Source organism: Polyodon spathula, chromosome 12 (genome assembly GCF_017654505.1).
Source record: "Polyodon spathula isolate WHYD16114869_AA chromosome 12, ASM1765450v1, whole genome shotgun sequence".
NCBI classification, from domain to species: Eukaryota; Metazoa; Chordata; class Actinopteri; order Acipenseriformes; family Polyodontidae; genus Polyodon; species Polyodon spathula.
This window is the reverse complement of record NC_054545.1, coordinates 38,773,347-38,799,773: the sequence shown is the minus strand read 5'-3', so window position 1 is coordinate 38,799,773 and position 26,427 is coordinate 38,773,347. Positions and strand designations below refer to the sequence as shown.

Below are 26,427 nucleotides of genomic sequence, written 5' to 3'. Positions count from 1 at the left end.
GTTTCCAGGCAGGGTCGGAGCTTGTGAGTCACTGGGGGAAGCAGCTGGCTGGGTGACTGCACAGAGGCAAACTTCATAGTGCGGAAACGTTTTAGATGCAGATTGATTTTCTGGACATGCATTTCCTATTTCGTTGCCCCCAGTTTTAAAATGTTAAAATATTTCTATACAAAACTCTTTTAGTCCTCTGAACCTCAGTCGAAACTAAATAAAACTCTAAAAACTCTCTAAAATATATATATATATATATATATATATATATATATATATATATATATATATATAATATGTGATGATTACAGAGAACTAATAAACATATGTCTAGGGCTTGTTCTATCAACATAGCATAACAATAACAATAAACACTGCGTTTAAACTGTCCCTGTGGTCAGTAGCACTCCAGTCTATTAGAGGCTCAGTGTGTGGCAAAGACTGAGAGACCATGCCAGCCTACGTAAAGGAACGTTGAACAGGGCTTTACAATCCACTTCCTTTCAGCAGTGCTCCCTGTTCCTGCGCTGAAGATCATGTGGTGCTCCACTTTCCATGCATTAACTCTGGCCATGTGGACATTTCAAACTGTGGAAATAACAGGTGGCGTTGCTTCCAAGTGCCCAATCACTTCCATTAAGATCACCCCACCCACAGCTGAGAGGTACAAGATCTTCTTCACAGTCCAGACAAGGTGCCAGCGGTAAAGTTGCACCAGAAAATGGAGCCTTTAAGTTTCCTATAAGAATAACTTGCTATTGATGGTAACTGTACAGGCTACGGCATGTGATTCACCAGCAAGTAAAGCAGCCTGTCTGCTGTTCTGAACTGATGCCCTGGCGTTTTACACAGTACCGTCCCTCTCCTAGCCTGTGCTGGATTCGGTCTTAACTTTTAATTCGGTCTTTAATGCTGCTTAACTACTGCATTAAAACATATTCGATAACATGAACAGATCATTTAAAAACATGTAGAAAATAAAAAGGGGGACCCTTTTTAGGACAGCCTCCCTTGCTAAGCTGTGCGTTAGTGCTGTAACGCAGTGCTGTAGTGCTGGTGTGCAGGGCATTTAGCTGGCCGCTCTCTGCCAGCACTGCACAGCCCTGATGCACAATGAGAGCCCCTGAGAGCTCCACAGGGATTCTCGCCCTGGGGGCCTCACTCCGAGGGGTTCAGACAAACTGGCTCCTGGACAGCTCTGACACCCTGATGTGCACAAAGAGAGACGCCGGGGAGATGGAGGCACCGTCCGCAGAGAGCAGGTGCATGTGCCGGTACCCTGGAAATACAATCGAGTATAATGAGACAACATTCAATACAGATCAATGAGACAACATTCAATACAGAACAATGAAACAGCATTCAATACAGATCAGTGAGACAGCATAGAGTTGTGGGGTGCAGTGCAGACTTATGGGGAGTTATGATGTGCAGTGTAGAGTTATAGGGTGCGTGTAGAGTTATGGGGTGCAGTGCAGAGTTATGGGGTGTAGTGTAGAGTTATGGGTTCAGTGCAGAGTTGTGGGGTGCAGTGCAGAGTTATGGGGTGAAGTGCAGAGTTGTGGGGTGCAGTGCAGAGTTATGGGGTGAATTGTAGAGTTATGGGGTGCAGTGCAGAGTTATGGGGAGTTATGGGGTCAGTGCAGAGTTGTGGGGTACAGTGCAGAGTTATGGGGTGCAGTGCGGTGGGATACCTTGGCGCAGGCTGGTGAAGGGCAGGGTGAACTGTCCCACAAAGTCATTGCTGGAGGTGGTGTCGTGGTCCTCCACTACAAACCGGACCAGCGCCAGCTCTGGGACCCCCACGTCAAACACCAGGGTATGGTTCCAATGTGGGTTGAACCCTGTGCACAGGCAGGGGTTTAGAGATCAGAGAGCAGTAACACAACCACTCACAGAGAAGAGAGAAGGGCCACTTTCCTTTTAGCATGTGACTCTTTATCTGGAGTTTGGATATTAGCCTATACTTCTGTACTTGTAACACACAAGATAATGTAAAATCTATCGCATTGAAATACTTTTCATTCTATGGTTGGAATTTCATACAATGGTTTTCTCCTCATATTCACAACACTGTGCCTGCTGCATGGCTGTACAGTTTGAGAGTAAATCTGTTTTGATCATTGCTGAGAATACTCTGTGTGTGTCTCAGTGTGTGTATGTGTCTCAATGTGTGTCTCAGTGTGTGTGTGTGTTGGGGGGCTGCACTATTGTTGATGTGGGGGTCTCAGTGTGTGTGTGTCGGGGGCTGCACCGTTGTTGTTGATGTGGGTGGTCTCCATTGCTGTTGATGTGGGGGTCTCACAGTGTGTGTGTGTGTCGGGGGGCTGCACCATTGTTGTTGATGTGGGGGTCTCACAGTGTGTGTGTGTGTCGGGAGGCTGCACCATTGTTGTTGATGTGGGGGGTCTCAGCGCGGGCGTTGTCGGCGGGCACCCCGTGCAGCTCCACCCTCACCAGCGGGTCCACAATGGAGTTCGGCCGTTCCGGATTCAGCTTGGGCAGCTGCTGGGCTGAGATCACCTGGAGAGAGAAGAGGGGAGTAGAGGGGTTACTGACTGAGGAGAGAGGGAGAAAGAGAGAGGGGAGAGGGCTTACTGAGCGAAGAGAGAAAGAGGGAGAAAAGGGAACAGATATTATTGGGAAGACAGAACATGTAGATACCTGTCATCACAGCATGAGAGACACAATTCACCTGAACAGAGAGGAGAGGCAGAGGAGCGGAGAGGTGAGAGTGAGAAGGGGGGTTACTGTCACAGCCTGAGAGACCTTCAGGTTGTATTTGTTACTGTTGTGTTGGCTGTAACTGCTTTGTCCTGTCAAAGCCTGTTTGAAATTGAGAGGAGGAGAGGGGTCACTGACCTGGGCTTTCACAGCCATTCCCTTCCCTCTTATCAGCACAGGAATCAATGGGACTGGCCTCTCATTATAGGAGTGCTAACCAGGGCTTCTTCAAAGTCACCTGTGTTCCCTCTTGTCAGCACTTGTCAACATTTTATCTGCCCTCCTTTAAAGGAGCATAACTGAAGTGTCCGCATCTTGGCCCCTCTGATTTGACCCTTTGACACGCAGCGCTGTTACCGTGATGGTCAGGGTCTTGGCTTGATAGCCCTGTCCGCGGGCGGGATGCTCGGGGTCGAAGGTGGAGTTGGCGCTGCGCAGGAAGTCTGGTTTCAGGGTGTAGCCACAGCGTCCGTTCTGCAGGAAGCGCCCCTGATTCAGGGCCATCGCCTCTCCGGGGGTCTGGAAATTGAGCGCCACTGCGGAGGACATGAACCATATGACCACAGACCTCCCCAACCCAACCAGTCACACAGACAGACCACAGCCACACAGACCACAGTCACACAGACACGTTCTGGGGGGTGTAGTGGGTTCGAGTATACTGACCGATCTGGCAGCCTGCGTTCCACATCTCCTGGGGGTTGTAGTTGGAGGAGTGAGCGCGCAGACCCGATGGGTAGATCCTACTCAGCTGCTGAGCGTTGTGACAAACAAATGAGTTTCCTGAGAGAGCGACAGAGAGAGAGAGAGAGAGAGAGAGAGAGAGAGAGAGAGAGAAAATAGCACCGCTCTGAAATTATATTCATCACTGTCTCCTCTGCCTTCAATCACTGTGATGCTCTTCTATACACCAGCCTTCCCATCCCCTCCCCCCTCCCCCCTCGTACCCGAGTCTCGGATGAGGCGGCGTGCTTTGCCCTCAGAGAATGATGACATCTCATTGGCCGGCTGCTGGGAGGCGTGGTCAAAACCATGGAAACGCACACTGCGGCACAACACAACGAGATCAGAGAGTTCAGGAGCAAGGCTCAATGAGCAGCTCTGAGAAAGAGAGAGAGAGAGAGAGAGCGAGAGCTTCTCTTATTAATACAGAGAGAACACCATCACACACACACACACACACAGAGGACACCATCTGCTTTGCTAATTAAGCCAGCTGCTTCCTCTACTGACTGACATGCTTTCAGCCAATAGCATGCTTTGACCCAGAAGACACTGCTGAGGGGAAGTGACCCAGAAGTTCAAGTACTGACAGCTTTCTTTAACCTTTTTTTTTTTTTTTTTTTAAATGAAAATCTTTTTGTTTCTTTCAAAACTGCACATTGAGACTGCAGTCACTTTAAGGTTGAGAGCTCGATGCTAGCACTGAACAGCACTGCAGCACTGCAGTACTGCAGTACTGTGAGCACCGGCCCGGGCATGGCGAGACTCACAGCTAGCACTGAGCAGCACTGCAGCACTGCAGTACTGCAGTACTGTGAGCACCGGCCCAGGCATGGCGAGACTCACAGCTAGCACTGAGCAGCACTGCAGCACTGCAGTACTGTGAGCACCGGCCCGGGCATGGCGAGACTCACAGCTAGCACTGAGCAGCACTGCAGCACTGCAGTACTGTGAGCACCGGCCCGGGCATGGCGAGACTCACAGCTAGCACTGAGCAGCACTGCAGCACTGCAGTACTGTGAGCACCGGCCCGGGCATGGCGAGACTCACAGCTAGCACTGAGCAGCACTGCAGCACTGCAGTACTGTGAGCACCGGCCCGGGCATGGCGAGACTCACAGCTAGCACTGAGCAGCACTGCAGCACTGCAGTACTGTGAGCACCGGCCCGGGCATGGCGAGACTCACACCTAGCACTGAGCAGCACTGCAGTACTGTGAGCACCTGGAGGAGAAAGCATGTGTTGCTTTCAAGCAAATGCAGCGGGACAGTTTTAAAGCACCGTGCATTGGTAGAATTAGCCTATGAAATGTTAGTTAGAATTAATGCTGGACAGGTAGATTTTATCAGAGGCAACCCGATTCAAGTCCATAACTGCGGCCTGATGGTTTTTATGCGGTTTTTGCTTTTTCGGCTTAAATGTCACACTCTTGTTTTGCTCAGATAAGAGATCATATTGAGCTGTAGGAGTGAATGTACAAGCCTGTCTCAGCTCTGTGCAGCAGCTTCACTCACAGGGTCTCCTGCTTCACTTTGTTGATCAAAGACTCACCTTGACAGATTCCTTCTTTTTCTTCTTCTTGTTTTTGGTCTTGATCCCACCCCCCTCTCCTGGCCCCTCCTCCTCTGAGCAGGCTGACGAATCGGATGAGCTGGACGAGCTGTCAGATTCCACCTGCTGGCCACTCAGTTTCTTTCCCTTGACTAGGATCCGCCCCTTGAGCTCCTACGTACGCCAATCAGGAGACAGCATGAGAGTGGTTGTCTCACATTCAGACACTGTCTCACACAGACACACACACACACACACACACACACACACACACACACACACACACACACACAAACTGTCTCACACTTACACACCTGTGTCAAAACAGAAAACACACACATGCCACTCACAGATTTACACCCACTGTTGTCTTTCACACACACATACGCGTCTCAGTGTCACACACATGTGGGTGACAGGAGTGTGAGTGTGTGTGTGCCACGACAGAGTACACACCCACCTCAGACACACAGTGTCTGACGGTCAGTGTCTATGTGCCACTCACAGTGTGACACAGTGTGAGTCACACGGTGAGTGTCTATGTGTCTGAGTGTGTGTGACAGAGTGTGGTGTGTGTGACTGTGAGTATTTATGTGTGGGTGAGTGTGTGTGACAGAGTGTGAGTCCAGTGTGTGACAGTGAGTGTCTATGGTGTGGGTGAGTGTGTCACACACACTGTCTCACACTCACACACTGCCACTCACAGATACACACCCACTCACACTCCCAAACATGCACACACACACTTATCCACTCACACACAGATGCATACACAGACACACACAGGCAGGCTGACTGCTGTCTGTACCTCAGGGGAGGGTAGGCTCCTAGCTCCTTTCCTCCCCGGGCTCTTGGTCAGCAGGGTCTCCCCCAGGATGGAGAGCAGGTGTCGGGCCATCACCACCTGCTGCTCCCGGCCACAGTGATTCTCCAGAGACAGGATGAGGGGGTACGGGGAGGCCTGGGAGAGAGAGGGGGGAGGGAGGAAGAGGAAGGTAAAAAGAGAGGGAGAGATATTAGTGGCCCAGTGGAACTGTGCAAAACCTAGAAGAAACCAAGTGGACAGGTAGTGATTATACTGATGGTGGCATCTGTTGTTCCATTCAGTGACATTTTAGCTAAAAAACAAAACAAGCTTGTCCATCTATTTTAATTCTGATTCAGCACTGATGTCACGATAAAACACAATCCAATTAAAAACATCTCCACATTCCACATAGTATGCCGCTTGCATTCATTATTCCCAGAGAAGAGTTCACTGAATCCGGTCCTCAGTGTCTCCTAATGGAACTGAAGAAGCAGCTGACAGTGACTCAGTGTATTGCCTGCTCTACAGACACCTTCAATCAGACCCCCCAAGTGTGCTGGATCACCTGGTGGCGCTGTGTTTTTGTGTGTGCGTGCGTGCATGTGTATGTGTGTGTGGAGGAGGTGTGTGTGTGTGTGTTCAGGGCTCCCTGGTTGACACGGGCAGGGTGGCGCTCTGGCTGTGTGTGTGTGTGTGTTCAGGTCTCCCTGGTTGACATGGGCAGGGTGGCGCTCTGGCTGTGTGCGTATGTGCACGCGTGTGTGTGTGTGGGTGGGTGTGTTAACAAGCGCAGTGGGGTAGGTGTGTGGTGTTCAGGTCACCACTGGTTGACACAATCCACAGTACTAAACCACACGTCAGGGCACAACCGCCCGAGCCTTACGCGATGTGTACACACACACACCACAACACAGACAAAGTGTGGAGGGACCAATGTGTGGTGTGCACTGACCACAACCAGCCACAGCGCACAAGGTCACACCGGTTGACACACGGGGGTGGGTGGCGCTGTGTGTGTGTGTGTGTGTGTTCAGGTCTCCCTGGTTGACACGGGCAGGGTGGCGCTGTGTGTGTGTGTGTGTGTGTGTTCAGGTCTCCCTGGTTGACACGGGCAGGGTGGCGCTGTGGCTGTGTGTGTGTGTGTGTTCAGGTCTCCCTGGTTGACACGGGCAGGGTGGCGCTGTGGCTGTGTGTGTGTGTGTGTTCAGGTCTCCCTGGTTGACACGGGCAGGGTGGCGCTGTGGCTGTGTGTGTGTGTGTGTGTGTTCAGGTCTCCCTGGTTGACACGGGCAGGGTGGCGCTGTGGGTATGTGTGTGTATGTGTGTGTTCAGGTCTCCCTGGTTGATACGGGCAGGGTGGCTGTGGGGTAGGTGTGGTGTACGTGTGTGTTCAGGTCTCCAACTGTGCACGTCCAACAGGGTGGCCCTGTGGGCTGTGTGTGTGTGTGTGTGTGTTCAGGTCTCCCTGGTTGACACGGGCAGGGTGGCGCTGTGGCTATGTGTGTGTATGTGTGTGTTTGTGTGTGTGTACTCAGGTCTCCCTGGTTGACACGGGCAGGGTGGCGCTGTGGCTATGTGTGTGTATGTATGTGTGTTCAGGTCTCCCTGGTTGATACGGGCAGGGTGGCGCTGTGGCTGCAGTACCTGGAAGGCATAGTCTCGCACAGCCTCGATGACCTCACGGAACAGGATCCTGGAGGTCAGGGTGTGTCCGTGGTACACGATGGGCTCTCCGTTCGGACCTTCCCAGCAATCAAGCTCCACACAGCGACAGCCCTGACACAGAGCCCTGCGCGCACACACACACACACACACACACACACACACACACACACACAAACCTAAACACAATGACAGTGTACTGTCTCTGTGTGTCGTGACTGTATGACTCTGTCCCACTGTCCCTCTGTCTGAGGGAGACAGGGAGACACAGTCAGAGACAAACAGAGAGACAGAAAGAGACACACACAGACACATAGAATGACACACACACACACAAAAACAGATGCACAGACAGACAGACAGACACTTAGAAATCGGTCTTATCTTTAAAACTCTCAATCCTGAAGCCCATGTGACACCAGTCAAATTTCAGGCAACGTTTTCAAGCAGTTGTCCCCGTTGTCTGGGAGATTTTGAAGCAGTTCCCACTAAGCAGCTCCAATCAGAATACAGTGCAGCTGAGATACTACAGCTCCAATCAGAATACAGTGCAGTTCAGATACTGCAGCTCCAATCAGAATACAGTGCAGCTCAGATACTGCTGCTCCAATCAGAATACAATGCAGCTCAGATACTGCAGCTCCAATCAGAATACAGTGCAGCTCAGATACTGCAGCTCCAATCAGAATACAGTGCAGCTCAGATACTGCAGCTCCAATCAGAATACAGTGCAGCTCAGATACTGCAGCTCCAATCAGAATACAGTGCAGCTCAGACACTGCAGCTCCAATCAGAATACAGTGCAGCTGAGATACTGCAGCTCCAATCAGAATACAGTGCAGCTCAGATACTGCAGCTCCAATCAGAATACAGTGCAGCTCAGATACTGCAGCTCCAATCAGAATACAGTGCAGCTGAGATACTGCAGCTCCAATCAGAATCCACTGCAGCTCAGATACTGCAGCTCCAATCAGAATACAGTGCAGCTCAGATACTGCAGCTCCAATCAGAATACAGTGCAGCTGAGATACTGCAGCTCCAATCAGAATACAGTGCAGCTGAGATACTGCAGCTCCAATCAGAATACAGTGCAGCTCAGATACTGCAGCTCCAATCAGAATACAGTGCAGCTGAGATACTGCAGCTCCAATCAGAATACAGTGCAGCTGAGATACTGCAGCTCCAATCAGAATACAATGCAGCTGAGATACTGCAGCTCCAATCAGAATACAGTGCAGCTCAGATAGTACAGCTCCAATCAGAATACACTGCAGCTGAGATACTGCAGCTCCAATCAGAACACAGTGCAGCTGAGACACTGCAGCTCCAATCAGAATACAGTGCAGCTGAGATACTGCAGCTCCAATCAGAATACACTGCAGCTGAGATACTGCAGCTCCAATCAGAATACAGTGCAGCTCAGACACTGCAGCTCCAATCAGAATACAGTGCAACTCAGATACTGCAGCTCCAATCTGCAGGGGGGAAAACAGCTTAATCATTCAAACATGTGGCTTCATAAGGTGCCAGGCATTTCAGGGGCTAGATATACAGCAGAGTTGACTTGCTACACATGAGCACACACAGAGGCAGGGGTGCAGCGTACCTGATGTAGGCCTCGGTGCTGCTGGGGCCCCCGAGCTGGTCTTGCAGCAGGTATGTGTTGTGAGAGGAGGAGATGAAGTAGTGGCTCAGGGGCTGGCTCATGTCCTGGTAGACTGTGGCATGCGCGGGGTTAAAGACGTCCCCCTCCTTTGAGAGCAGATACATCAGGAAGCCATCGAGCATCATCAACCTCTGCTGCTTCGCTGGAGCAGAGAGAGAGGGGAGTGACACACACACAGAGAGTCATACACACACATAGAGACACACACACTCACAGAGGCACACATACACACATACACACGCACACACACACACACATACACACATGTTTGCATTCCTATATTTACAAGGACTTCTCATTAACTCTCATTATATTTTTATTTATTATTTCTAACTCCAGTCGGACAAAACTCCACACAGGGTGAAAGTCAACAAAAAACTAAATATTGTTTGTTTTTGTTTTTTTTAAGGCATATTTAGTTCTTAAAAAGATGTTTTTCAAAGTGGGGGCGTCACCACAATGTCATTTTTTCAGGAGTTACTATCTTTGTGGGGACGTTTTCTCAAATTTTTTCTGTACATTGATAGTAATACCTGCCCACAGAGGCACGCACACACACACACAAACACAGACAAAGGAGAGAGACAGAGACACACACACACGTGCGCACACATACACTCCTCTCTCCTCTTCCCTCTCTCCCCTCTCATCTCCCTTTTCCCCTCTCCTTTCCCATGTCTCCCCTCTTTCCTCTCCCTTCTCTCCCTCTCCCCTCTCCCCTCTCCTCTCTCTTCTATCCCCTCTCTCCTCTCCCCTCCTCCTTCTCTGTACCTGTGTCGTTCAGCTCGTATTCCTGGATGATCTCTCTCGCCTGGCTCAGTGTTGCCTCCTCTCCCTGCTCCTTCAGGAACTCCAGCAGCTCCTCATCCGAGAGCACGCAGTCCTCCCCGGAGCAGCGGCAGAACAGAGCCTCTAGCTCCGGCCTCCTCATGAGCCGCCGACAGAACTCCTCGATCTCGCTGTTCTCCAGACGGTCATTCCCAGAACGGTCACACTGCTGCCGGGCACAACGACACACACACTGTCGGTGAGACTCATCAGTGCACACACACACAGCACAGTGTGATACAGAACAGGGGAAGCACAGTAGCGCATACGGAAGCACTGTACATCACAGAGGTATAGTAATGCATAGGGAACCGCTGTAAAGCACAGAGAGGTAACTCACACTAGCCCTGCTGCACCTGGGTTTCAGAAATCCCCTTAATGAAGTCGATTATTATTGAAATGCTGATATATATATATATATATATATATATATATATATATATATATATATATATATATATATATATATATATATATATATATATATATATACACACAGTGCCTATAGAAAGTCTATGCCCCCTTTCACATTTTTCACATTTTGTTGCCTTATAGCCTGGACTTAAAATGCATTAAAATAGTTTTGTTTTTCATTTATCTACACATCCTACCCCACAACTTCCAAGTGAAAAAAATATTATAGAAATTTGTAGAAAATTAATTTAAAATAAAAACTGAAATAGCTTGGTTGTATAAGTGTCCCCGCCCCTTGTAATAGCAATCCTAAGTTAGCTCAGGTGTAACCAATCGCCTTCAAAATTACTCACCACGTTAATTGGCCTCCACCTGTGTTAAATTGTAGTGATTCACATGATTTCAGGATAAATTCAGCAGTTCCTGTAGGTTCCCTCTATTGGGTAGTGCATTTCAAAGCAAAGACTCAACCATGAGCACCAAGGCGCTTTCAAAAGAACTCTGGGACAAAGTTGTTGAAAGGCACGATCAGGGGATGGGTATAAAAAAATATCAAACACCTTGAATATCCCTTGGAGCACGGTCAAGACGATTATTAAGAAGTGGAAGGTGTGTGGCACCACCGAGACCCTGCCTAGATCAGGCCATCCCTCCAAACTGGATGACCGAGCAAGGAGACTGATCAGAGAGGCTACCAAGAGGCCAATTGCAACTTTGCAAGAGCTACAGGCTTTTATGGCTAAGATTGGTCAAAATGTGCATGTGACAACACTATCCCAAGCACTCTACAAATCTGGCCTGTATGGTAGGGTGGCAAGAAAGAAGCCATTACTCAAAAAAAGCCCACCTTGAATCCCATTTGAAATATGCAAAAAAACACACAGGAGATTCTGTAACCATGTGGCAAAAAGTTTTGTGCTCTGACGAAACTAAAATTGAACCTTTTAGCCTAAATGCAAAGCGTTGTGTTTGGCGCAAACCCAACACAGTGCATCACCCAAAGAACACCATCCCTACTGTGAAGCATAGTGGTGGCAGCACCATTTTACGAGGATGTTTCTCATTGGCAGGGACTGGGGCACTTGTCAGGATAGAAGGGAAAATGAATGGAGCAAAGTACAGAGAAGTCCTTGAGGAAAACCTGCTGTCCTCTGCAAGAAAGCTGAAACTGGGACAGAAGTTCACCTTTCAGCATGACAACGACCCAAAGCACACAGCCAAAGCTACACTGGAGTGGCTAAGGAACAAAAAGGTAAATGTCCTTGAGTGGCCCAGTCAGAGCCCCGATCTAAATCCAATTGAACATTTGTGGCATGACTTAAGTTTTATAAAGAAGAATGGTCAAATATTGTCAAATCTAGGTGTGCAAAGTTGATAGAGACCTATCCCAACAGCTGTAATTGCTGTCAAAGCTGCTTCCACTAAGTATTAACTCAAGGGGGTGGAGACTTATCCAATTATGATCTTTCAGTTTTGTATTTTTAATATATAATTTTTTTTTTTCCCTTAACAGTGTGGAGTATGGTGTGTAGATAAGCGGAAACAAATCCTCATTTAAATGCATGAACCTCTGAGGCACTGACACAACAAAATTCAAGGGGGTGTAGACTTTCTGTAGGCGCTGTACATATATATACAGTACTGTGCAAAAGTTTTAGGCAGGTGTGAAAAAATGCTGTAAAGTAAGAATGCTTTCAAAAATAGACATGTTAATAGTTTATATTTATCAATTAACAAAATGCAAAGTGAGTGAACAGAAGAAAAATCTACATCAAATCAATATTTGGTGTGACCACCCTTTGCCTTCAAAACAGCATCAATTCTTCTAGGTCCACTTTCACACAGTTTTTGAAAGAACTCACCAAGTAGGTTGGCCCAAACGTTCTCTACCCCTTTGGCGAACAAACTTCCTTCTGCCACAGCCAAATATTTCAAATTTTGAGTCATCAGTCCAGCGCACCTGCTGCCATTTTTCTGCACCCCAGTTCCTTTGTTTTCGTGCATAGTTGAGTCGCTTGGTCTTGTTTCCATGTCGGAGGTATGGCTTTTTGGCCGCAAGTCTTCCATGAAGGCCACTTCTGACCAGACTTCTCCAGACAGTAGATGGGTGTACCAGGGTCCCACTGTTTTCTGTCAATTCTGAGCTGATGGCATTGCTGGACATCTTCTGATAGCGAAGGGAAGTAAGCATGATGTGTCTTTCATCTGCTGCAGTAAGTTTCTTTGGCCGACCACTGCCCGTTTCTTTGTGTGTCTTCAAAAGAGCTTGGACAGCACATCTGGAAACCCCTGTCTGCCTTGAAATTTCTGCCTGGGAGAGACCTTGCTGATGCAATATAACTACCTTGTGTCTTGTTGCTGTGCCCAGTCTTGCCATGGTGTATGACTTTTGACAGTAAACTGTCTTCAGGAACCTCACCTTGTTAGCTGAGTTTGGATGTTCCTCACCCAGTTTTATTCCTCCTACACAGCTGTTTCTGTATCAGTTAATGATTGTGTTTCAACCTACATATTGAATTGATGATCATTAGCACCTGTTTGGTATAATTGTTTAATCATACACCTGACTATATGCCTACAAAATCCCTTTGTGCAAGTGTACCTAGAAGAATTGATACTGTTTTGAAGGCAAAGGGTGGTCACACCAAATATGGATTTGATATAGATTTTTCTTCTGTTCACTCACTTTGCATTTTGTTAATTGATAAATATAAACTATTAACATGTCTATTTTTGAAAGCATTCTTACTTTACAGCATTTTTTCACACCTGCCTAAAACTTTTGCACAGTACTGTATATATTCTATAACATTTATTTATTGCCTCTTTAATGCAGCTTGTTTCCTCTACAAAAAGAACGGGGTTTTCATCTCTCTCCTCTCCATTCTCCTCTCCCATTCTCCTCTTTCTATGTCTCTTCTCTCTCCTCTCCATTCTCCTCCCATTCTCTTCTTTCTATGTCTCTTCTCTCTCCTCTCCATTCTCCTCTCCCATTCTCCTCTTTCTATGTCTCTTCTCTCTCCTCTCCATTCTCCTCTCCCATTCTCCTCTTTCTATGTCTCTTCTCTCTCCTCTCCCCTCTCCTCTCACCTTGAATAGCTGCCGTGCGTACAGCTCGGTCACCTCCATGTTGATCATCCTCAGCAGGCTCTTCACCTCCTTGAAGCTCATTGTGTTGTCCTTGTTGGCGTCGGCTCTGCGCAGGTACCCGTAGATCCAGGTAAACGTCGTCAAGGAGGACACACCGCGCACTGACACACACACACCACGCACTGACACACACACACACACCGCAGACACTGACACACACTTGCGCAATGACGCACACTGTGGTGGGGTTTGTGGTGGTTGTGGTTGTGACTACACACCGCGCACACACACACACACAAACTGACACACACACACGCACTGACACACACACACCGCGCACTGACACACACACACCGCGCACTGACACACACACACACACCGCAGACACTGCACACACACACACCGACACACACACACACAGCGCGCACTGACACACACACACACCACGCACTGACACACACACACCGCGCACTGACACACACACACACCACGCACTGACACACACACACACACCGCGGACACTGACACACACACACACACACACACACACACCACACACACTGACACACACACCGCAGCACTGACACACACACACACACTGACACACACACACACCACGCACTGACACACACACACACGCGCACTGACACACACACACACACACAACGCACTGACACACACACACCTGGTGCATGACACACACACACACCATGTGTGTGTGACTGGCGTGACACCACGTCTGTGTGACACACACCACACCCACTGACACACCACACCACGCACTGACACACACAACACACACACTGTGTGTGTGTGTGGCGTCTGTGACTGTGTGTGTGCACACAACACACACGCACCGCACACACACACACACACCACACACACACTGACACACACACACACACCGCAGACACTGACACACACCGCGCACTGACACACACACACACCACGCACTGACACACACACACAGACACTGACACACACACACACACACGCACACACACACACGCACTGACACACACACACACACGCACTGACACACACACACACACACACCACGCACTGACACACACACACACACACACACACACACACACAGACACTGACACACACACGCACACACACACACACCACACACTGACACACACACGCACTGACACACACACACACACGCACACACACACACACCGCGCACTGACACACACACACACACACACACACACACACCGCGCACTGACACACACACACCACGCACTGACACACACACACCACGCACTGACACACACACACCGCGCACTGACACACACACACACACGCACACACACACACACACACACCGTCTGTGACACTGTGTGTGTGTGTTGTGTCGCGTGACTGTGTGTGTGTGTGACTGTACTGTGTGTGTGTGGTGCGTGACTGTGTGTGTGTGGCACACAACACCGCGTCCATGTGACTGACACACCACACACACGTGGCGCACTGTGTGTGTGTCGCGTGACGTTGTGTGTGTGTGGTGGTGTGCTGACACACACACCCACACACACACCGCGCACTGACACACACACACACCACGCACTGACACACACACACCGCGCACTGACACACACACACGCGCACTGACACACACACACACCGCACACGCACTGACACACACACACACCGCACTGACACACACACACACCGCGCACTGACACACACACACACCGCACTGCACACTGACACACACACACACCCACACACACACACACACACACCGCGCACTGACACACACACACACCGCGCACTGTGTGTGTGTGGTGACACACACCGCGCACTGACACACACACACACACGCACTGACACACACACACCGCGCAGACACACACACACACACACACCGCGCATTGACACACACACACACACCGCAGACACCGACATACACACACACCGCGCAGACACTGACACACACACAGTGCGTAGACACTGATACACACACTGACACACACCATGCAGACACTGACACACACACACAGTGCACAGACACACACAGTGACACACAACGCACAGACACTGACACACACACAGTGACACACACCGCGGAGACACTGACACACACACAGTGCAGAGACACAGACACACACACACAGTGACACACACCGCACAGACACTGACACACACAGTGACACACACTGACACTGATAAACACTGACACTGACACACACTGACACAAACACACACACACACACACACACTGACACTGACACACACTGACACTGACACACACTGACACTGACACTGACTGACACACACTGACACTGACACACACTGACACTGACACACACTGACACACACTGACACTGACACACACTGACACTGACACGCACTGACACACACTGACACTGACACACACTGATACACACTGACACTGACACACACTGAAACTGACACGCACTGACACACACTGACACTGACACACACTGACACTGACACACACTGACACTGACACACACACACTGACACTGACACACACTGACACTCACACACACTGACACTGACACACACTGACACACACTGACACTGACACACACTGACACACACTGACACTGACACACACTGACACACACTGACACTGACACACACTGACACTGACTGACACTGACACACACTGACACACACTGACACTGACACACACTGACACACACACACTGACACATATGCTCACATACACTCACATGCACTGCAGCACTCCCTGCCTCCCCTCAAGCCCGTGTGAAGGATATTGCTCCAGCTTGTCTCTCTGGCTCATGGTCTGGCCCCTCTCCTGCAGCCTCCGCAGCCCCCTGATCCAGTGACTCGCCTCCTCCTCCGAGCTGCAGGCCAGGTCCAGGCCTCTGCGCGGCCCCCTGAACACCACGGTGAAGCAGAGAGCCTCGGGGATCGAGCTGCACAGCCCCCGCAGCACCTCCGACTGACAGCCCTCCAGCACACACTGCACATCCATCACTGAGACTGGGAGACAAGAGAGAGGGATTACTGCAGGAGAGAGGGGAGAGAGAAGGGAAGAGAGGGGAGAGAGAGGGGAGCGAGCCATGCAGCCCCCGCAGCACCTCCGACTGACAGCCCTCCAGCACACACTGCACATCCATCACTGAGACTGGGAGAGGAGAGAGAGAGGGGTTACTGCAGGGAGAGAGGGGAGAGAGAGGGGGAGAGGGGAGAGAGAGGGGGAGAGAGGGAGAGGGAGAAAGGGGGTTACTGCAGGGAGAGGGGAGAGGGGAGAGAGGGAGGAGAGAGGGGAGAGAGGGGGAGGAAGAGAGACAGCATCACACTGAGACAGAATCACAATGAGAGACAGCATCACACTGAGACTGTATCACACTAAGACAGCATCACACTGAGAGACAGCGTCACACTGAGTCAGCATCACACTGAGAGACAGCATCACACTGAGACAGCATCACAATGAGAGACAGCATCACACTGAGACTGTATCACACTAAAACAGCATCACACTGAGAGACAGCATCACACTGAGTCAGCATCACACTGAGACAGCGTCACACTGAGAGACAGCATCACACTGAGTCAGCATCGCAATGAGACAGCATCACAATGAGAGACAGCATCACACTGAGACTGTATCACACTAAGACAGCATCACACTGAGAGACAGCATCACACTGAGAGACAGAGTCACACTGAGTTAGCATCACACTGAGACAGCGTCACATTGAGAGACAGCATCACACTGAGACAGCATCACACTGAGAGACAGTGTCACACTGAGTCAACATCACACTGAGACAGCGTCACAATGAGAGACAGCATCACACTGAGGGGACCAGCGTTTCTGTAAAGCAGGCTTCTTGTTTGAATACAGTGCTTTGATCATTATTACTGTTTTCACATTAAACTGACAAAACAGCAACCTCTGACTGCCGCCCGGCCACTGCCCCTTCCCTCCAGGGATCATGAAGACAGAATGGGCCCAGATTTCACTAACAAGATGCTAAAGTTTACAAAATGCTTGTCCTTAATCTGTTATAAGCAGGGCTGCCAATACTTTTGTCTGTGACTGTAATTTAGGTTAGAATAAGGAAAACAGTTTTTAGCCTCATAAAGATCAAATGCGGGAGCTGACCCTCCAATCTGAAATAAATAACTGTGTCTAAAGATAAGATTAAAGAAACTGCAAGCTGATTCTGCAATTACAAAGCAGCTCTCAGAGGTGACCAGCTGTGCAAAAAGAACAGCCTTTCTCTAGGTGCAGCTGCAGAGCAGCTGATTGGAGCCTGCAGGGAGGCGGGGCTCTGACCATCAATAGCAGGGAAGCTCCCTAATCATCCCTTAAGGATCTTTGTGTGTCTAAGTGTGTATCACTCAGTATCTCAGTGTGTATCTCAGTATCTCAGTGTATCTCTATGTGTCTCGTGCCTCTCTCAGTGTATCTCTGTGTGTCTCGGTGTATCTCAGTGTGTATCTCAGTATGTGTCTCAGTGTGTGTCTCAATGTATATCTCAGTGTGTCTCAGTGTGTGTCTCGGTGCCTCTCTCAGTGTATCTATATATATGTGTCTTGATGCCTCTCTCAGTGTATTTCTATGTGTCTTGGTGCCTCTCTCAGTGTATCTCTATGTGTCAGAGTGTCTCTCAGTGTATCTCAGTGTATCTCTATGTGTCTTGGTGCCTCTCTCAGTGTATCTCTATGTGTTCTGGTGCCTGTCTCAGTGTATCTCTGTATATGTCTCGGTGGCTCTCTCAGTGTATCTCAGTGTATCTCTATGTGTCTCGGTGTCTCTCTCAGTGTATCTCTATGTGTCTCGATGCCTCTCTCAGTGTAAGTCTGTGTGTCTTGGTGCCTCTCTCAGTGCATGTCTGTGTGTCTTGGTGCCTCTCTCAGTGCATGTCTGTGTGTCTTGGTGCCTCTCTCAGTGTATCTCTGTGTGTCCTGGTGCCTCTCTCAGTGTATCTCTATGTGTCTCGGTGCCTCTCTCAGTGTATCTCTATGTGTCTCGGTGTCTCTCTCAGTGTATCTCAGTGTATCTCTATGTGTCTTGGTGCCTCTCTCAATGTATCTCTGTGTGTCTTGGTGCCTCTCTCAGTGTATCTATGTGTCTCAGTGTATATCTATGTGTCTCTGTGCCTCTCTCAGTGTATTTCTATGTGTCTCGGTACCTCGCTCAGTGTATCTCTGTGTATCTGTGTTTGTCTCGGTGTCTCTTTCAGTGTATCTCTGTGTGTCTGGGTGTCTCTCTCACTCACAGGTCTGCTGCGAGGCGGCTCTCTTGGATCTCTTGTGGGTCTCACACCACACTGTCATGCCATCTTCCTGCAGCCTCAGCTCCCTCCTCTTCTGCCAGCGCGGGGAGCGGATCTTCCACAGGCTGGAGCCCAACAGCATGAAGCGCACGTCATCGTCCTCCATCACGCCTGCCAGGAGAGAGAGAGGCTCATTACACACGGGGGTACCCGCGCCACCACAACCCTACCCCCAACACTCACCCCCAACCCTACCCCCAACACTCACCCCCAACCCTGTCATGAGGTATTCTCGATGTGTAAACCCCCCCCCCCCCCCCCGCATGAGAATGATATCGATGTGCAATTACTTATATCATTATCGATGTGCAAAAATCACCCCAGCGTAAGAATGATGTCATTCTCGATGTGCAAACCTCACCCCCCAAGTGAGAATGAAAACGATAATTATTCGGGTTTAGATATATTATTATTATTACTTTTTTCAGCTCTCCAAAGTTGCATGTGTTTTAGTTAGCTACGCCCCATTCAGTTATGTAGCTAATCTCCCAGGTAATATGACTGGCATTTAATCTGACCAATGAAAATGCATAAAAGTTGGAAACGGTTCTTTATTGATCTCTTCAGACCAGCAAAAATGATGTGCAGCTTGTTCAGGAGAGCTGGGGGAGGGGAGGGGTGACAGACAGGCTGCCTCGTTTCTCAGCCCTCACCCAGCTCTTTCATGTGTGGGGCCTCCAGCACTTCTTTCTTCACATTTCTGCTGTATTTATTTTTCAAACTACCCACCAGCAGTAAACAAAGCTCAGGACTGTGCTCCAGCAGCAACAATTTAATTAGCAGCACATTACCAGAGCAATTCAATACAATTCCAGGGGCTAGCTGCATCAGGATCCCCTGTCTCCAGGGGCTAGCTGCATTAGGATGCCGTCCCAGGGGCTAGCTGCATCAGGATCCCCTGGTCCCGATCGAACGTAGGTAGCATCAGACTTGGATCTAGGGGACAGGCCAGGGGCTAGCTGCATCAGGATCCCCTGTCTCCAGGGGCTAGCTGCATTAGGATGCCTTGTGCTCCAAGCTGGTATTGTCAGTATCATGTTTGAGGCTGGTATTGTCAGTATCATGTTTGAGGCTGGTATTGTCAGTATCATGTTTGAGGCTGGTATTGTCAGTATCATGTTTGAAGCTGGTATTGTCAGTATCATGTTTGAGGCTGGTATTGTCAGTATCATGTTTGAAGCTGGTATTGTCAGTATCATGTTTGAGGCTGGTATTGTCAGTATCATGTTTGAGGCTGGTATTGTCAGTATCATGTTTGAGGCTGGTATTGTCAGTATCATGTTTGAGGCTGGTATTGTCAGTATCATGTTTGAGGCTGGTATTGTCAGTATCATGTTTGAGGCTGGTATTGTCAGTATCATGTTTGAGGCTGGTATTGTCAGTATCATGTTTGAGGCTGGTATTGTCAGTATCATGTTTGAAGCTGGTATTGTCAGTATCATGTTTGAAGCTGGTATTGTCAGTATCATGTTTGATGCTGGTATTGTCAGTATCATGTTTGATGCTGGTATTGTCAGTATCATGTTTGAAGCTGGTATTGTCAGTATCATGTTTGAAGCTGGTATTGTCAGTATCATGTTTGAAGCTGGTATTGTCAGTATCATGTTTGAAGCTGGTATTGTCAGTATCATGTTTGAAGCTGGTATTGTCAGTATCATGTTTGAAGCTGGTATTGTCAGTATCATGTTTGAAGCTGGTATTGTCAGTATCATGTTTGAAGCTGGTATTGTCAGTATCATGTTTGATGCTGGTATTGTCAGTATCATGTTTGATGCTGGTATTGTCAGTATCATGTTTGATGCTGGTATTGTCAGTATCATGTTTGAGGCTGGTATTGTCAGTATCATGTTTGATGCTGGTATTGTCAGTATCATGTTTGATGCTGGTATTGTCAGTATCATGTTTGATGCTGGTATTGTCAGTATCATGTTTGAAGCTGGTATTGTCAGTATCATGTTTGATGCTGGTATTGTCAGTATCATGTTTGAGGCTGGTATTGTCAGTATCATGTTTGAGGCTGGTATTGTCAGTATCATGTTTGAGGCTGGTATTGTCAGTATCATGTTTGAGGCTGGTATTGTCAGTATCATGTTTGAGGCTGGTATTGTCAGTATCATGTTTGAGGCTGGTATTGTCAGTATCATGTTTGAGGCTGGTATTGTCAGTATCATGTTTGAGGCTGGTATTGTCAGTATCATGTTTGAGGCTGGTATTGTCAGTATCATGTTTGATGCTGGTATTGTCAGTATCATGTTTGAGGCTGGTATTGTCAGTATCATGTTTGAGGCTGGTATTGTCAGTATCATGTTTGATGCTGGTATTGTCAGTATCATGTTTGAGGCTGGTATTGTCAGTATCATGTTTGAGGCTGGTATTGTCAGTATCATGTTTGAGGCTGGTATTGTCAGTATCATGTTTGAGGCTGGTATTGTCAGTATCATGTTTGAGGCTGGTATTGTCAGTATCATGTTTGAGGCTGGTATTGTCAGTATCATGTTTGAAGCTGGTATTGTCAGTATCATGTTTGAGGCTGGTATTGTCAGTATCATGTTTGAGGCTGGTATTGTCAGTATCATGTTTGAGGCTGGTATTGTCAGTATCATGTTTGAGGCTGGTATTGTCAGTATCATGTTTGAGGCTGGTATTGTCAGTATCATGTTTGAAGCTGGTATTGTCAGTATCATGTTTGAGGCTGGTATTGTCAGTATCATGTTTGAGGCTGGTATTGTCAGTATCATGTTTGAGGCTGGTATTGTCAGTATCATGTTTGAAGCTGGTATTGTCAGTATCATGTTTGAGGCTGGTATTGTCAGTATCATGTTTGAGGCTGGTATTGTCAGTATCATGTTTGAAGCTGGTATTGTCAGTATCATGTTTGAGGCTGGTATTGTCAGTATCATGTTTGAGGCTGGTATTGTCAGTATCATGTTTGAGGCTGGTATTGTCAGTATCATGTTTGAGGCTGGTATTGTCAGTATCATGTTTGAGGCTGGTATTGTCAGTATCATGTTTGAGGCTGGTATTGTCAGTATCATGTTTGAGGCTGGTATTGTCAGTATCATGTTTGAGGCTGGTATTGTCAGTATCATGTTTGAGGCTGGTATTGTCAGTATCATGTTTGAGGCTGGTATTGTCAGTATCATGTTTGAAGCTGGTATTGTCAGTATCATGTTTGAGGCTGGTATTGTCAGTATCATGTTTGAGGCTGGTATTGTCAGTATCATGTTTGAGGCTGGTATTGTCAGTATCATGTTTGAAGCGGGTATTGTCAGTATCATGTTTGAAGCTGGTATTGTCAGTATCATGTTTGAGGCTGGTATTGTCAGTATCATGTTTGAGGCTGGTATTGTCAGTATCATGTTTGAGGCTGGTATTGTCAGTATTATGTTTGAGGCTGATACAGTGTGAATGCAAACAGGGAGACAGATACAAAACCGCTGCCTGTTTTTAGGAAGTGGAATCACTTGTCTGGATCTGGATGAGAGAATAGAGGTTCTTTATAACCCTCAGAAAATGATCCCACAGGAAAAGCACAGAAGAGCATAATAAAGCACAGTGAAAGCAGGGGAAAGCATTGTAAGCATTGTAAAGACTAGTGAGCTACGGCAAAGCATAGTAATGAACCTGGCAAATCAGAGTACACTATAGTAAATGCACAGTATAACCATGGGAAAAGCATGGGGAAAATACTGTGCAAACATAAGGGGAATTCAGATGCCAGGGCTGACTCTGGCTTGGCATCCCAGCCCACTGAATTGGATAGAGAGGCAAGGAGGGCTGGACCACAAACTGGATGGGTCAAAGATGGGTTTTATGCTGGTATCGGTATTATTCAGAAATCTGTAAACAGCTCCATTCTCACCTCCGCAAGGTTAATGTCTGATATAAACATTTGTTCTTGAACTTATTTTCGTGTTTCTTTCAGTTATTTGCTTGCTGTTTGTGAATCGTTCCTGCAGTGACGGGGCGGTGGGTGGGGTGCAGCAGATTGATTGAGGACTCAGTCTCAGCTGCTCTGGCAATCCTTTCTGGTCTGTGGTTGTGCTTCTGCTCAGTGCCAGCAGAATGTAGGCCTGTGTTTAAAACAGCTGGGTGCGGAGCTGCTGAGAGGCTGCTTTATTGAATAGTGTGGTGTGCTTGCTTTGCTTTGTTCTCTTCATGCTTTCTGCTCCTTGCTACACACCACTGGCCATGTGCATTTCAACGCTGCTGCAGAGAGCCATTGGCATTGCAGAAACACTAACCCACAAGCCCCTGGCTCTGAATACTGATGGAGAGACACTTGAAAACCTCCATTACAGCAGGGCAGTTTGAGCCATTGTTGGTTTTACTGGAAGCTTGATAAGACTCCCACTGCAATCAGTAATCAGTGCCTTATTCCAGCTGCTTGGCCTGTCTGATCTCCTTTCCCGTGCTCCTGTATAACTCTCGGTTTCTGCTCTGCTCTGATCTCCTCTCCAGCGCTCCTGTATGATTCTTGGTTTCTGTTTCTGCTCTGCTCTGATCTCCTCTCCAGTGCTCCTGTATGATTCTCGGTTTCTGTTTCTGCTCTTCTCTGATCTCCTCTCCAGCACTCCTGTATGATTCTCGGTTTCTGCTCTGCTCTAATCTCCTCTCCAGTGCTCCTGTATGATTCTCGGTTTCTCTTTCTGCTCTGCTCTGATCTCCTCTCCAGCGCTTCTGTATGATTCTGTATGATTCTCGGTTTCTGCTCTGCTCTGATCTCCTCTCCAGCGCTCCTGTATGATTCTCGGTTTCTCTTTCCACTCTGCTCTGATCTCCTCTCCAGTGCTCCTGTATGATTCTCGGTTTCTCTTTCTGCTCTGCTCTATTCTCCTCTACAGCGCTCCTGTATGATTCTTGGTTTCTCTTTCTGCTCTGCTCTGCTCTCCTCTCCAGTGCTCCTGTATGATTCTCGGTTTCTGTTTCTGCTCTGCTCTGATCTCCTCTCCAGCGCTCCTATATGAGTTGGGGAAGCATATCAGTGTAGCACTACACATTGAAGCCTTCAGTGGATAATTCTGCCTGTCTCTTATTTCAATGACTCACACACTATGTTTTAACTGTGAGTCTGGGAGGTGCTCTTCTGTTCTAGTTGATTGATGATGGGAACAGCTAAAGAACATGAAAGAAATGGAATCTGAAGCTATTGCCTCTGTAATTTACATTTCTATTTATTTTGTTGTTTCTGTTTTTGGACACATTCCACCTGCAGCAGTGTGGATTATGGAGCTTGGATTATGGAGCTCGGATTATGAACTAACCCAGTAAGGATTATACTGGGGTCCAGGATTCATCTGAGTTATGCATTACTGTCCTCAGCAAGAAACACGGTCAGTTAACCTTGAGAGGAAGGAGAGCTCTCGCTCTCTCAGCAAGGGCATTAACCTACCTCCCTGTCTGATTCATGCAGCACAAAGCCTTGAGGGCCGTACATAACTGAAGGCTCCTTACACAGTGAGGTGTGGTACACAGTATAGCACTATAAACACAGCCCGAATCAACCAATAACTACATATTGAAGATATGATTTCTAAAACCAGACATCTCCATAATATAATTGAGTTTGCACTATCAAATGATAGGCAAAATGTCTTCTGTGTGACTTAATATGATGTTTCAGAGCCCCTGTGGTACTGCCTCTTGGTAGTCCTTTCACATTATCATTAGATAGCTTGGAATTGGATCGGCTGAGACAGTTGCTGAGGTCTACAATAATGAACAGTCAGCAGGCACTTTTATTTTGAAGTGCTGGTGCGTAATCTCTCGCTCTGCAGTCAGGGGAGAGCTGGCCAGTGTGTTGTGAGCTGCACTGGTTGATCCGGCTCCTGATCTGTACAGAAGGAAGTTCATTTCAAGACCAGGCTATCAGAGGCATGATTACAGCTCAGCACTGACACCAGATCAAAGGGGTCCTGACTGTTTAATCCGTGTGTAAAATTGTCTGGAATGAGAGCCAGTGTGTTTGTTATCTTCTAAAACTTGGCTGGGAGATCACAACATTGTATTCACTGCATTTTCCACGGAAGGAAGTTAGTGTGCTAATCGCTTTCCCATGTCCCTGGGTGTAGCGTATCTTGTGATAAACAAAGGCACATATTTACAAGATTGTGATTTGAAATGTACAGTTTGACTCATTTGTTTCATCTTCATAGATTAGTGTTAGAAAATTAGCAAGAACCAACATACTGTATCCTAGAATGTAATAACGGCACTGTGACACTAGAATGTAATAACGACACTGCAACACTAGAATGTAATAACAACACTGCTGTGCTAGAATGTAATAACGGCACTGTCAGTACACACTCGATAGAGACAATTGTTTATATTATGGACATTACCTTATATTGGTTAGCACCTCTATGGAAAACGAAGGACTTTCTTTTTGTTGTTGTTGTTTTGTATCTCTCTCTCTCTCTCTCTCTCTCTCTCTCTCTCTCTCTCTCTCTCTCTATATATATATATATATATATATATATATATATATATATATATATGCACCGTTTATTTGTTTATGTATTCGTTTATGACAACCATGTTTATCCTGGATAATTAATGTTTGCTCTGTTACGCTAGAAGTAGGTCCTGATTTCCAGGGCGACGGGGTCTATAATCTACAATCTACAATACTCTACAATGTTGCCATGCAATATATCTGCGTGTTAAACATGTATTGTGCTCCCGAACAAAGCTCCGCTCGGCTCCGCTCTCCTGACAACGGCTGTTTGGTGTTAATTGAACGTCTCGCTTGTCCAGGTCGCTATAATTCATTTCTCACACGATACATTAATTCACAAAGCGCACAGCCCCGCTCACACCGGGATTGTTTGACTATGGAGGGGTGGATTCAATCGTATTTGAGTCTGACTGTCGCTGGCACAACAAAACAAGCCTTCCGTTCTCCAAAAACTTTCAAACAAGCAGTAATCAAGAGTCCCAGATAGGAGATATGGGAACAAAATACAACATGCATACGAAAAAGAAAACTTCCCTTTTTCAAAAACTGAAAAATTCTAATGCCTGCCCCAATCTTAACCCACTTCCACAGATCCGAATATAGTTACTGGGTAGCAGATCTTAAAGGAAAGTGTCAACCTTTAAGGGATACAGCGGCAGCAGCAAGATGCAGAATCGAGTGGATCTGCCCTTGACCCAGCTGTGAGACCGGGGATATGTAGACAACCCCCCAACCCCCCCTTTACCTAGCTTCCTCAGGGCTCGGAGGTCTCTGGGGCTCCTTTGGGTCGGGTCCCTGACTGGAGTCTCTGCTTCCAGCGCCTTGCTCCTGTCAGGCTGCATCATTTCGGCCTTGGGGCGCTGCCCTTTTCTCTGGGCGTTTTCAGCGAGTTTGGATTTTTTAAGATTGGAGCGGTGGTGTGCAGTGTTCTTGTGCCGTGCGTGTGTGTGAGAGAGAGAGGGAGAGAGAAAGAGAGAGACTGTGATGTGTCTGTTCAGCTCGGAAGTTTTCTTCAGCGCTCAGGACGGCCCACACAGTGACGCTTATGTCACGAAAAAGAACACGATTCCAAAACCTGTATTAGGGCAAGCTTTCACAGGAGCGCCGTGTTCATGAATCAATGCAAGCCGGACAGCGCAAACAAGGAATGAGCGCAGAACGCGAGAGGGATCTGAGAAAGGCATCCAGACCTCCTTAGCCTTTAAGTTTAGAGA

General features: G+C 47.8%; 1 protein-coding gene across 4 annotated transcripts; it reads right to left on the bottom strand.

Annotated features, from left to right (window-relative positions):
• Positions 1-248: 248 nt before the first annotated feature.
• On the bottom strand, positions 249-26,427 carry LOC121324790 (1-phosphatidylinositol 4,5-bisphosphate phosphodiesterase delta-3-A-like). 4 transcript variants are annotated; one of them, XM_041266966.1, is made up of 15 exons: positions 25,959-26,426; positions 18,697-18,864; positions 16,216-16,444; positions 13,457-13,586; positions 9,896-10,121; positions 9,065-9,266; positions 7,441-7,585; positions 5,797-5,949; positions 4,989-5,162; positions 3,663-3,816; positions 3,382-3,498; positions 3,073-3,251; positions 2,379-2,514; positions 1,686-1,835; positions 249-1,270 (listed from the first exon to the last, which is right to left on the bottom strand). In XM_041266966.1, exons 1-15 carry the CDS (start codon positions 26,056-26,058, stop codon positions 1,164-1,166), a joined length of 2,370 nt encoding a protein of 789 aa, XP_041122900.1. In that variant the 5' UTR covers positions 26,059-26,426; the 3' UTR covers positions 249-1,163. The 4 variants fall into 4 exon arrangements, with proteins under 4 accessions (XP_041122900.1, XP_041122901.1, XP_041122902.1 ...); XM_041266967.1 differs by lacking the exon at positions 25,959-26,426 and adding an exon at positions 25,098-25,179; XM_041266968.1 differs by lacking the exon at positions 1,686-1,835 and having other exon boundaries at positions 25,959-26,427.